General features: G+C 47.3%; 1 protein-coding gene across 2 annotated transcripts; it reads right to left on the reverse strand.

Moving 5' to 3' along the window:
* Positions 1-4,883: 4,883 nt before the first annotated feature.
* LOC117586716 (GATA-type transcription factor SRE1) lies at positions 4,884-12,006 on the reverse strand. 2 transcript variants are annotated; one of them, XM_034277000.1, is made up of 7 exons: positions 11,473-12,005; positions 7,406-7,773; positions 6,914-7,352; positions 6,434-6,877; positions 5,864-6,362; positions 5,458-5,794; positions 4,884-5,394 (listed from the first exon to the last, which is right to left on the reverse strand). In XM_034277000.1, the coding sequence occupies exons 1-7, from the start codon at positions 11,515-11,517 to the stop codon at positions 5,292-5,294; spliced, it is 2,235 nt and encodes a 744-aa protein (XP_034132891.1). In that variant the 5' UTR covers positions 11,518-12,005; the 3' UTR covers positions 4,884-5,291. The 2 variants fall into 2 exon arrangements, with proteins under 2 accessions (XP_034132891.1, XP_034132890.1); XM_034276999.1 differs by having other exon boundaries at positions 6,434-7,352; positions 11,473-12,006.
* Positions 12,007-14,083: the final 2,077 nt, after the last annotated feature.

The following is a 14,083-nucleotide window of genomic DNA, read 5'->3' on the forward strand; positions in this document are numbered from 1 at the left end:
AAGAGGATGCCAGTCGTCATAGGCCACCGATTTGAGCCATCATCTGGGCCCATACATTGTAGATGTTATGGCCAATATCGATGAGGGGCTGGAGAAGTTGTAGCCATTTTCTGGCTTGGTCGTAAAACTTATTGTCTCCTGCCGCTCTCAGTGTGTGTCTCTCTCTCTCTCTCTCTCTCTCTGTCTGTCTGGTGACTGATCTTAACAAAATGGCACTAAAAAAAATCCTGCAAACAACATTCGATTAAATTATATCTTACTTTTGGCTTATGGCTTGTTTACACTGCGTTTCGATGTAACACTTAGTTGCAACGCCATTAACCAGTGGATTATGTAGAAGTTGCTTCGACTTTTGGGTGTTGGAATGGGAAGAGTCTTTGGGCAGTGGAAAAGTCTTAGTTGGATCCCATTGGATGCGCGATAAGAACTTCAAGAGTATTCAGACTCTGCTGATTCTCTTCCTTAACTCATTCAATCATTCATCGCTCGCAAAGACACGCCTTGATCGAATGCCTCATCGATTGCTTCACAATAATCCTCTCCTTGGCACAAACAAATCCCTCATGATATCAGTAATTATTCCATTTGAATACACACCAGAGTCAGGCCAGAGATGTGCATCAGAGCAGTCGCCCAAAAGAGGGCAGCTGAGAGGGGATTACAAGATCACAAAGTGGCCTAGCGGGCAAAACAGATCTGCTGATCAGAGGAGCAGAGACTGGAGGACTTCAGGACTGTGTTCTTGGTGACATTTAAAAAGCTGCAAGTGCATTAGTGTGAAACAAGGATCGAGGCGCCGTCTAAATTACAGTCGCCTGCAGCAGAGGAAAAAGTTCCCCAGTCGAGCCTCTTTCTTGCCATATCTCGCGCCTCGCAAGGAGAGGTGGGAGGAGAGGTAAGAGTCATCGCGATCAAGATCAAGTACCATTTTCAACGCTTCCTTTGGCGCCACATTTCTGAGCTCAGAGAACCCTTTCTCAGCCCCTGGCTATACCTCTACCTCTGTCTCTGATCCAACGATGCATTCCCTGCATGCAAATGCAAACGGGGCAACAAAAAGTCTGCAGCTTGAACGATAAGCAAAAGACACAGAGACACGGGAATACAGGAATATATGTGTGTAGATGCATACGAATGCACAGAGCAGATGAGATGGAACCTGCCCTGGGTCTGGGCCTCGGTCTGAATTCTTTTCGGGTTTCATTTTTGTTCGTTCTCTTCGTTTTCTCCCTCGATAAGCGCCGCATCTTCAATCTTCCTCCTGGCGGCGTCTCCAACCATCACCCCATCTTCATCAGCATCATCATCATCATCATCATCATCATCATCATCATCATCATCTGTGATATGTGCCAGAGACTAGGACTGGGACTGGGAGTGGGACTGCAGCTCGGGTCTGTGGCTCTTTGGCATATCCATTAGCTACGTCGCCATCGAAGGAACGAATGGAGGCACCAATGGAGGAGAGATAATGTGATTTCGGGGCACACATAAACTGAAATGGAACGAGACGCGCGTGAGTTGTGATAAGAGTTGTAGAGACAAGGGAATACCTTATGCCATGCCCAGCCATGCCATTCCCCTATGTATACATCCCTCTCTGTCTTTCGTTGTCTCTTTCTGCTTGCCTTTCGGCGTCTGTTCTTCCTTCCCTCATACATATGTGTATTGTATTGTGCGCTGCATGCGGGGCTCTTTCAAGCCAATCTCATTTTGTCTTTCGTGTGAATTCTTGGAATTTCGATTGATTTTCCTAGAACCTGAAAAACGTTGCGGTCAAGTTGTTGGGCTGCTGCTGCATGTGACGTCAGAGTTCCCCTTTTCGATTTGTGTTCCTCTTTCCCTTGTGCTGCAAGTGGGAGTAAGGGTTTGAGGAAGGGCAGGGGATAATCTAGGCAAGAAATATACAAGAAGTGCATGTTAATACATGGTAGCAGAGGTACTATGAATAGTGGGGGAATCTGTAACTATTTTGGCATAGAATATATTTGGCAAGGAACGCAATTTGGAGCTTCTCAGACTCGTTGGGGAATCCATTAATGGGTTATTGAAAACCTGCCGAATCTTGTACAAATCTCAGATAAAAGGCTAAAATGGCTACAGTTTAAGCTTGAGGCATATTTAGTAGATCATCTTGGACAGCTCTCCGATACATCCACAAGTGAGTGACTAATAGATACAATTTATAGGCATAATCCCTTGGAGTGATACTTACCGGTGCTCTCTCAAAGCCATCTCGGGCATGATAGTCCCACTGCGTTTTCCAAATCTTTTGGACTACCTTTGGCTGCTCCTCTCGGCTCGCTGCTCCTCCTCCTCCTACCCGTTGTTTCTCCTGGCGGCGTCTGACTATCGGCTTTTATCTATTTTAACTGCGCGATGTTAAAGCGCATTTTCGTGTCGTTTGTCGATTTGTAATGCCAGACGATGTGGCCTGATGATGATGGTAGCTTAAGTTCCAGGCCCCAGTGCCGAGACGAAGATGCACCACCAGCAACCCAAGCAGAAACAGCTTCAAGCAGAAGAAGCGGCTGCACTTTGAAGTTGACTAAGTGGCGCCTCGAACCCGAACCCGGTTCTGGCTATGGCCACACGGCTACGGGTTGGCTTGTGAGTACGTGGCGGGTTCAAGAGGCCGCCCGCCTGGCTAGGTGGTCACCTCTTCGAAATATACACGCAGTTGATGGCCTGATGGCTAATTAAATGCAACGACAGAGTAGGGAGGAGGAGTGTGCTGAATGCTGACAGTTTCCACTCTTTATGTTGGCTTTTATACCCCACCAAACCCTTAATTCCGTTGATCCCAATCATATCTGAGGCACACTATAATGTATCTGCGTCTGTTACGCAATTGAGCAAATGCGCGTTCCCCTTTCCATCGTTTCCTAGGAGTGCAATTAACTTAATAGAAATTCAAATGCATGCACGGCCCCAGAGATTAGCGGATCGTTCCTCGTTCATCGTTCCTCCAACTGCTCTCCCCTGCTCTGCTCTGCTCTGCTCTCCTCTGCTTTTCTCTTTCCCCTGCTGCAGTGTTGTCCGTCTGTCATAATTTCGCAGATAGTGTCACAAATGGCACCGCAGAGCAGCAGAGAGGGAGAGCGGGAGTGAGAGAGCGGGCCACAACAAGTGAGCAAAGAGAGAGAGAGAGAGAGATCTTGGGTGCATGTGCGGAGAGAGTGGCATCTGAAAAATGGCGCCCGTTGTCGTATCTTGTTGCCTGTCACATTGAATTATTATTTTACGTTTTCTCCACTACTCTCCGAGGCAACTGCAAGTTCACTCTCCCCTCTTGGTTCTCCACCCATAATATGGAGAACAGGTTAACACGCTAATGTTTTAATTTCTTGTTATATCGGAGGATATACTCGTACTCGTACTCGTACAGGTGCGGCTCCAGGCAATTACTGGTAAACATGGAGTGGCGTGGCGTGGAGTGCTCCTTAAGCATAAATACAATTGCCATTTCGATATACTTTACGAGTATGTGTCTGGATATAATAAAAGATTCGAAATTAATTCGAAATCGATTTTGAAGCAAATATTTAGAGGAAATTTTGCGCAGTTTTGCGACAGAGAGACAGACACATTAAATGGGAAACTTAAAATGGTAGAATGTCTAAGTTAGCACAAAAGTAGCTGTCAATATTTACATTATCATGTGTAATATTTCGATATTATTTTAATTGAAAGATGCTTAAAAATCAGTTTAAATATAAAGAAAAGCAACAAAAAATGGACGATTAGAGCCAGCACTAACGTGCGCCAATACTTACTCGTCGCTGAAGTATCTTTTAGTAAATTAAAAAGCTTTTGGCATACCCAAATCATATCAAAGATGCCCAAAGCTTCTTTAAAGCGTGTTTCACCCTATCAGTAGCCATAGAAATGGACTTCCTCTATTACTTTATTCTACTTCAAACGAAGAGAGCTACTCCTATTTCCATTCCTATTTCCATTCCCATATCCCCATATCCATATCCATTCCACTTGCACAAACTTCACGCTGCACATAATTTTTGCCAACACATTCCATAGCTGCTGCCGTGCTGCTTGCTGTGGTTGCTGTGGTGCTGGGGCCGCCGTCCCATTACTCATTCGCACTCGGCAAAGTCCAAGCTCCACCACAGAGGAGCTCCAGTCTTTGGTTCGTTTCCACTTGGAGCGCCGCCGCTGCTCCGCGAAATGCTAATAAAAGCGGTCGTAAAACAAGTTTGCCTAATTGATCGAGCGTACGCCAACAAAAAAAAAACGAAAAAGAAGAACCAGAGAGGCGAGCGGCAGAGCGGCAGAGTGGCAGAGTGGCAGAGCTCGGGGTCCGCTGCTCAAGGCGTTAATATTATACCAGGCATTGCGCCTCCTGGCAGGCAGGGCCCAAAGAGTGTAGAGTCCAGTCCGTCTCCGTGTTGGGGCTTGCCCTGGCCCCGGCCTCGGCCTCGGCCTCGGAGTTGCTTGAAGCATTTTTGCCATACCGATCGACACTGCAGATCAAAGGCAGCGACCAGGCGGTGGTGGCGTTATTCCAGCGGCGGCATTGTGCGTCGGACAGGCTTTTAAGCGATGACACCAAATCGCTATTTAGACACTGCTCCGAGGGGTTTGTTTGCTGTGAGGATCGGCTCGAGGATCGCTCTGGGTCTCTGTGGGGATCTTGTTAAGATTTTATGGTCTCGCGCTGTGGTCTGTGGGGGTCATTAAAATTAATTTGGATCAATTTGGTTTGCTGCCAAATTGTTGACAATGAAATATAACGAGGACCGCAGCGGACAATGGCTGGAAGCCTTATCCTGGCTTGTGAATTAGCAGGGGAGTCTGTTCCCTGGTAGAGTCATCAAAGGTTCCCTAAGTGTCTCTTCTCTCTCTCTCTCTCTCTATATCACTCCTGCGTTTACAACTTATTTATTTATATTTTGTTGAATAAAAAACGTGTGCTTAAACATACAAAATCGTAGGCTTCTTTATGGTCTTCTTGAGCTCTTTGTCTCTTGTTTTTTCTCTTTGTTTTTCATTTGCTAAATTACTGCTAGACTGCTCGCTCTCCACAAATCATTTCAAATGATTGACTAAACGGAATGATTGATTGGATTTCAAGTACTTCCTTGCGACTTCCGACTTCCGACTTCCGACTTGCGACTTGTTTGGCCTGCTAACTGGGACATTGGATACTAAATACAATAGAAATACAAATAGAAATAGCATAAATCTAAGAGCTAAGACTTAAATAAATATTTTGGCAATCTTGACATTTTGGTTGGGCATTTGACACCACTTTTAGTTGGTATTAAAGTTAGTTAGTTATTCGATGATCGCTCCGGCAGTCCAGTGCGCGTTATGACGCTCGGCGGGAGTTCGCTGTTGTTGTTCGAACTGCGGCCGCTCTCAATGGCTGGAACTCTACAAGAAAAGGTAGCCCCAACAATTAGATCCTAATACTGCCTCAACTCTCTTTTTACTTACGGCTGCACTATCTGGCGATTCAGGCTGACGGGGCTGGGCAAATGCGGCGACTGACTCTGCGAGGGCGTCGTCTGTTGGCTGTACGGCGAGTGGCTCTCACCCGTGACATGGTGGCGCGCGGACATGTTCAGCGTGCCATCGGAGCTGGGCGGTGCACCGGAGGCATTCACCTGGATGGCCACCACACGGGAGCCGCCACCGCCCGCAGGTCCTGTCGTGGACATGTCGTGCAGCTCGGGACTGGCATTCTGCTGGCTATTCAGCATATTCACGGGCACCTGTGAAGGGTACAGCGGAGTGCTGCTGTTCACCATCAGATTGACACCTTGTGACATGCCTAGGTAGGGGTACGAAAGGGTTATGGTTTGGCACGAGATTCCCTAATATTCTCCAAAGTTTTACTCACTTGGCAGCGGTGCCCCACGGTGCATGGGCGCTCCTCCATTGTTCTTTGGCTTGCGCTTCCGCTTCTGGATGCCCTCCTTCTTCATGGACAGCGGACGGTTCATGTTGTGCAGCTTAAAGTACAGCCCGCAGGCATTGCACACGGGATTCCCCTCATTGTTGCGCCGCCACAGCGTCGTGGAGTTGGTCTGGCAGTTGGCGCAGGTGACGCCATTGCGACGATTGTTGGGTGCAGCGGCGGTCTTCGGCTTCGCCTGTCGCTGGGGCATGCGCGGCGCCATGCGCATGAATCCCGTGCAGTTGGGGCAGAAGAAATCCGAGCCCTTGCGCACGAACGGCGAGTGGCAGTTCTCGCACTTAAGATCGTGATTCGGGGAGGATGTGGTGGAGGCTGTGACCAGGCTGGCGTCGTACTGCCCAATGCTGCCGGCGGGTGACCAATGGGTGGTGGTCATGTTGCTGGAGGCATACTCATCCATCACCTGTGGATGGAAGTTGGTCTGCAAAACGAACCAAAGAAGAGTGAGTCAGTTCTGGAGGGCGGATGTATGAATGTATGATTCCGACTTACAAATGGTGCATTCTGATACTCTGGCGGTGCGGGCGATGTCCACAGATCGATGGCTTGGCTGCCATCGGGAAAGGGATTCAGAAAGGTCGTTGGACCCGTCTGACGCAGGGAGTTCAGTCCCGCTTCGGACTTGGTCAGGAACTGGCCCCCGGGCATCGTGTAGATCGTGTTCGTCTGCTGCAGCGTGGCTGCGTAGCTGTTGCTCGTATAGCTGGAGCTCGAAGGGAATGCGTAGGCGTTGCCCAGATCCGCATATGTCTTGGACTCGTTGGCATGGACACTGGCATCCACCACGGGCACATCGTAGTACAGAGTGGAGCCAGCCGCTTCCGGAACGGCGCTGCTGAAGCGTCCATCCTCGGACACAAATCGCACGGTGCCGCCATGGGAGCTACTGGCGATGTGCACCGCTGACGCTGGATGTTGCTGCTGCTGTTGCTGTTGCTGTTGCTGTTGCTGCTGCTGCTGCTGATGTTGTTGGTGGTGATGCTGCAGTGCCTCTGCCTCTCGACTGATGACAATCGTCTCCGCATAGGTGGCGCCATTGGGTGTGGGGCACTGCTGTTGCTGTTGCTGCTGCTGCTGCTGCTGATGCTGCAATTGTTGCTGCTGCTGCTGCTGGGATTGCTGCTGCGATTCCACTGGCACTTCCCCCTTCTCGATGGTCTCTATCTTGATGGCCGCCACATCCTCGCTGCTGCAGATGATCTGCCCCGAGGAATAGGCGTAGAGGGTGGCCGGTGGCGCACCTGGCGGCACCTCTGGCACCTCTGCATTGCGCGGCGCCATCTGGACGTAGTGGGTCGCGTGTGCAGCTGCCGGGGAGTGATGGGAGCTGCGCTGGTACTCGATGTGGCCCTCGGAGGCGGAACCAGAGCTCCCACTGCTGGGCTCTCCCTCCCGAGCTTCGTTTAGTTCTCTGGAAAGAGTCGGTCAGTCTGCTGGTGAGCATTTCTATCCCCTAAAACTTACAATGTTCCCGCTGTGGTGAGAATGCGTCGCTGCTGTATGCGTGGCACCACCACGTACTGCTCCTCCGGCTCACTGCTGACTCCTCCTGCTCCTCCTCCCTGACTCGACTGCACCACAACACCCACGGCTGTGGCAGGTTGCTGCTGCTGCTGCTGCTGCTGCTGCTGGGATTGCTGCTCCTGTTGCTCCTCCAGGGCGCTGGCTGTCTGCTGGCTCAGCTGCTCGGCTCCATTGCTAGCCTCTAGCTTGATCTTGTCCAGCAATTGGATCTGCTGCTTGGTCAGGACTTGCTGTTGTTGCTGCTGTTGCTGTTGCTGTTGCAATTGTTGCTGCTGCTGCTGTTGCTGCTGCGTTGTCTGCGTTTCCATCTGCAATGGACAAGCGACAAGTATTGAATGCCTCGAAAGATTTCAGTCAAAAGTGTGGCTCCAGTTCCGGGCACAAATGTGCGAACTGGTTGCCTCGATTTCCGCCACAAAAGTCAACAGAGACGCAGAGCCCAAAGCCAGACCCAGAGCTCGGAGCCCAGAGACCTCTCGCCACTTCAAAGGCGGCTCAATTTGTCGCCTACAACCACCAAAGACGTTACAAGAAGACGTCGACAGGGCGGGGGGGCGGGGACACACACTCACTGTCAACACTGTCGTACACATTTTTCACTTTTATTCCAGATATGTTTACATACAGAACCTCGGAACAGCCTCAGCTCGCGGCTTAGTTTCGTTTTCATTTGCTCAGTTTTTTGGTTCCTTTTGAACGGAAATAAAAGTCGCCCATAAAAACCAAAATTGTTTTGTTTTTCTATACGTCAGTCGCCGTCGGTTTATGACCTCATTCCTGCTCCTCCTCCATGCCATGCCATTGGGGGGGTGGCCGTGTCAACAAATTCGAACGTCATTGTCACCTGATTCACCTGACTGAGAGCCCGAGCCCAAGCCCAAGCCCAAGCCCTCCCTGCCCGCAAGTGTCATATAATGCAAAAAGGCTTTCAGGTGGGTTTCACCATAAACTATAAATATACGAGTACACATATAGCGTCTCTTTATTAGTTACTTGCATGGGGAAATCCATGGACATATTCAAGGATGACTAGCAATCGAGAATAGAGCAGCAATATGGTGGGGTTTGCATGGGATACTTGGAAAAAGTTTGTACTGTACTTCAATGGGAACAGAATGGAATGGAACATAAATAGGAAAGTTCATTAAGTATGACCAGCAGCAAGAGATAGCCAGCAGAAATGGTTACAAAAGGAGAGGATTTCTTTTCCATTCTTAAATTTGTAACTTTTTCCTCTATAGTTCATCACCTTAAAAAGACAAGAGACAAGAGCGCTCCCAGTTTACCTTTCAGTGTATAAATTACGCGCATAATTGATTCATTTTACGGGGAATTTACTTGTGACTTGCGCCTGCTAGCAAAATGATTGATCCACAACTTAGGTCTAAGGTAAACCGATGATTCATGGCGTTGACAAGTCATAAAAAAGGTGAAAAATTAAGCGCTTGGCGCTGTGCAAAGTCCAAAGCAGCAGAAGAAAGAAAAGGGCCAAGAGGAAGTGTGCCAAGAGGAAGTGGATGACTATTCCAAAGTATGCGCTTTTTCTTGGGCAAAGTTCAATGAAGTTCCCCTAAGCTCATACCCAACTGAATCACTGGGGAGATCCGTAAGATAATGTGCTGCAAAACGTCACTTTGGCCAGACTGCAGATAAACCTGGAGCGGAGCTACCCCAGGGGGTACAACTTTTGAGTAGTATGCACGTGCCCCGTGTACCGCGACAAAAAAAAAGTTAAGATACTACAGACCCCCAAACGATACGGACAATATCTTATCCGAGTCGAGGCGCTATCAATGTACATAATCAGTAGCTGCTGCTGCTGCTGCTGGAACGGGATTCCAACAAGAGGTCATGGTTTCATACACCCCACACCTGCTCCATCGAGTACGTCATCGATAGGAACATATAGAGATAGAGATACAGATACATCTACAGATACTGGGCTAAGAATTACAATAAGTTGCGCAAGGTGGCATGTGCTATTTGTCAAGAGTTTGTACTGAGCTGCTTCGAAGGGAGTGGCTCCAACTTATGAATGAAATCTGCTCAGTCACACCCACACAGTCGCACACTTTTTATCTGCATAAACAACAGATATTGACTGTATATATACAGATATAGATATGCAAAAATATGGGAACAGATATGCAAATGCCTAATCGCAACTCATTTCGCTTTCGTTTGAGCTCTCAAGCTGGGATTGAGAAAGGCACAAAATGCCTCAATGAAACATTTTCTGGCAGAGAACGACTGCCTCTATTATCATTTCCCTTTACTCTCTCCCCTGATCGTTAGATCATGCCCTCGATTAATTAAAGTCCATTGCAGTGCTGGGGCACTAATGAAAGTGCGATAAAGCAATCCATTTGCCAGCTGCCTTTACAGCTCTATTAAAGGGCCATCAATCCACAACCCGACCTTTGCCCCTGCCCTATCAGGGGCTAGGCGACGCGTGTCTAATAAAAGTATCTGCAACTGCAACTGCAACTATCCGATGCCGATGCCGATGCCGATGCCGATGACGATGCCGCCATTAAGCAACTGTTAAGGACTGACTCTCGAGTCGCGATTGCGATTGGACGGCCGTGCACTTCCGGCGGCGGCAGGCCCAAAAGCAAACCAACCCCCTGTCCAAGGGTTGGCAATTTCATTCATAAACCCTGCTCCATTTCTGCCTCGATAAAAAAAGGACCATAACTAGGACCAAAGCGAGGTGATAAGATTGACATAAATTTCACATTATAGGCACTGGCGTTGGGCAAGTCCTTTTTCCTTTTTTTGTTTCATGAATGAATGAAACGCAGACTAAGTCCAAAATGTGCGTGTTTCCAATTCCCTATTTCTTGTGTGTGTCATTTTTGTCAAAGGTATTTTGACGCCACCTCCATCCGACATCGATCGCAGCTGAATTTCAGGCCTCATAAAGATTAGCCATCTTTCCACATTTAACTCGGTTTCGTTTCCAGTGTCTGTTTCTGTTCTCTTTTGTTGGGTTCTCGTTTTCTTAATGGATTGTTGCGGGGTTTCCTTTGAGTGCCAGTCAGTCAGAAAGTGTCGCAGTTTTGCCGCTGCATCCCAGTGGATGCGTCATTCATTATAAATCAATTTGTCTTATCTTATTGACGAGGCTCCCCGCTGTGTCCACTGGTAATCCCGCTCCTGAAAGCGAAACAATTCTAAGGCCTAGTCTGGCTGCCGCTTCAGTCAAATTAAATGCCTCGAAACTGCTTTTGGAATTGACTTTCAAAGTGTTTTTTCTACCATCTTTTTTACAGTGTTTTAATTTTTAATATTTCTACAAACTACAACGCCATTTAATAGAGATTTCTGATTTAATAGACTTCCATGGAGCTGATTTAATGGAGTTCCATTGGCCGATCTATAAACATTTTTAGAGCCTGGCTTTTATGGTCTTATATAGCTTGTCCATTTAGCTTAATGAACTTGACAACATTTTTATGATCTCACAACTCTTCCACCACAATGTTGCCGATGATAGATATGCTTATAGAGATCGATCTCGTAAATTGATCGCCACAAAAATGTTATAAAAATGTGTTCAAGAAAGAGTCTGCTCTTTGCTCATTTGGTTGCGTAATTTATTAAATGCGACACTTCTGGTTTGTGCTTTTAAATGTTTTTACGTTGATTTGGGTATCTATTTAATTTTGGGAATAATTCTTGAGCAAAAGTGGTTCGCCTTTTGTATGGAAGTACTGTTTTATTTTGGCAGCAGCTTATAGTCATTTAATTTGCACACCTAAATTCAGTTATTTGCCATTCATTCTGAGCACTTCTAAGCATAATTGCACGGTTAAATATTTTATTTTATTTTTAAAACCCATTATTGGTCATTTCTTTCATTTTAATTTATAATATTTTATTGGGCTTGCTATGAGCAATTCTTCCATGATTTCCTACCCACCTTCGCTTGAATTGCATATTAACTTCATTAAACATCTGTTTGTCATTATAATTCTTATTATTATCTACATTTTTGCACTCACCTTCAGCTGCATCTTGACACTCGATGAGATTATTTTGCAGACCATCAAAGTGCGTGTCCTTCCTCCGTCTCCTGCTGCTTTCTCTCTCACTCTTTGGCGGAGCGTTGAAGCGTTCCAATGTTTTTTATCTAAGTTTCGGTTTTATCACTTGATTTCTGTTGTTTTTCCTTTTTTGAAAAATTATTATCACTTGCACTGCTTGTCCGTCTGTTCACTGGGCTTTTATCAGAACTTGCGGGGGCGGTGCCAAAACGGGCGTGGCTCAAAAGTGGCGCGAAAAAGTGTTTTTATTATTATTTATTATTTTTTGGTAGGAACTTTAAGTTTAGTGTTCCATTTGGTTGCTGCCCGCGCGGCAATTACTACTGTGGGAGGAAAACCGACTCCGGCTCATGGGCTCTGGCTGTGGTTTCAGTGTTCGGCTCTGTGGTTGCGGTTCTGCGGCGGTTCTGTGGCGGTTCTGTGGGTCTGGCTGGGTCTGGGCCTGGGACTGGGACTGGGACTCGGAGCAGCAGCAGCAGCGGTACAACAACGACGTCGCGACGCATTGCGGTCTGCCTGCCGCCCAATTAGATACCCACACAGATGCAACCGCCATATAGCACCTACACACCTGTGTGTGTTACCTTCCCTCTCCGCGTCCGTCCGTGTGTGTGTGTGTGTGTGTGTGTGTGGGTGAGTTATGATTTATTCCCATACAGTTACAGCCACATATATCTGTGTATCTGTATGCTCTGTATTGGTTATCTTATCGCACAGATACACAGGTATACAGGGCAGCGGCGATAAGAAGTTGCGTTGGGCACCTCCTGCAGCTGTGTGCGTGTGAGCTGGAGTACAGTTGTCGACACTGCGATAAGGAGTGCTCGTCGTTGTGTCCGTGAGATACAAATACCATGAAGAGATGCTTGGAGATGGGGTTGGGGCTGGGGTTGTGGTTGCGGTTAGTGTGGCCTGTGGCCCATGGAGAGGCACCCCCGACTCTCGACACCCCTCTCTCTCTCTCCCTCCACATTTGGCTATTTGTCAATTGTGCAATTTAGTCTAGCGCATTTTCTAATTGCACTCATAAAACACTTTTCTGGCAAACTAATAAACATGGCCAACGTTAGTCAACGCCAACGGAGAATGGGGAACAGAATGGGGCTTTGAATGGGACTTCGAATGGGGGCTTCATGGGTTCCATGGGCTTGGAGAGACCTGTCGCTGCTGTCGTGAACAAAACTTTATATGACCAGGCCCATACCATACCATTCCCTAACATGTGGGACGCTTTTGACGGCACAGCTACGCTCCACTTGCCCCTCTATTCTCCACTTTCCCACTTGACAATCAGCCGCCAGCTCTCAAGTGTTGTAACTAATGAAAGTCGACAGAAAAACAGCAAGAGAAACACACTCCACAGCGGATCGATCGACGCTCGACGCTCGACGATCACACACGTGGTCGAGGATCAGGTGCTGTAAATATTGCAAAACCTTACAAAAAATAAAATGTCTCTACTCCACAAAAGCAAAGATTGAATTTTGTGATTTGCTTTTCGGGCTGAAGTGTCTGTCTTTTCAGTCTGTTTTTCCCGCCTGTCTCTGTGCAAGCTTGTGTGGAGGAATGCTTGATCGGAGATCTGACAAAACGTGTGCACAATCGCAATGGATTCATTGCAAACTTATTTCTACTGCCAAATCACGATACAAATGGGGCTAATTTGAAAGAGACATAGTCCAAGACTTCGATCTTCTGGACTTCTTTTTGGAGTTGAAGGAAAGATAAATCGATATTATATGTCTTTATAGCACTTTTTGTACTGAAAAGCTTCAACTAGATTGTAATTATCCGTTTCAATCGTTCAAGCATCAACCTAAACTAAGTCGGAAATCTTTTAATTATTCATTCCTCCCATATTACTTATACATTCCATGATAATCAAAGCTCCAAGTACTCCAGCGACTCTCTCATCTTAAAGATGTTTAATTTCCCTTCCTCAAATATTGCAGAATCTCTTGAGGGGAAAACCACACAAATCACATTTCAGAGCCATCCCCGCAGCAGTCATGGAGCCGAGCCACACAGCCCCCAGTCGGCCCGTTCTCGGGCCAATCATAAATTGTTTATAGTTAAAGTCATAAAGCAAGCAGATATATGAGGGCCATTAACCATGCACAACCAACGAAACGCAAAGAGGTTCTCCACGGTAGAAAGAGGTTCCCCCACTTCCACCTTCCACTTTCCACCTTCCCCTCGTTACTCCTAATGCTGACATTACCAGCATTTTTTCCACGCCCGCTCGACCCGCCCGCCACTCCATGAATGGAAATCGGGTTGCTGTGATAATTTTAATTGTTGCAGCTCATGTGGTGCATAAATCATGGTGCAAATCTAAAGAGCAAATCCGCCAGACAAAAAGTATCTAATAGCTGCGGCTCCAACTCTGACTCCCAATCACGTTGCAAGTAGCAACTGACTGTGGCTGCGGCTCTGGCTGCGTGTCGCAAAATATCAGCTCAGTGATTAATCACTCAAAAAAAAGCTGACAGACAGCCTCCGAACAAATGGCGCTACATGGAATCAGCATTACAAGAGATTAATACAAGAGAGGAAGAGGGACAGTCCA

Source organism: Drosophila guanche, unplaced genomic scaffold (assembly GCF_900245975.1).
Source record: "Drosophila guanche unplaced genomic scaffold, DGUA_6, whole genome shotgun sequence".
NCBI classification, from domain to species: Eukaryota; Metazoa; Arthropoda; class Insecta; order Diptera; family Drosophilidae; genus Drosophila; species Drosophila guanche.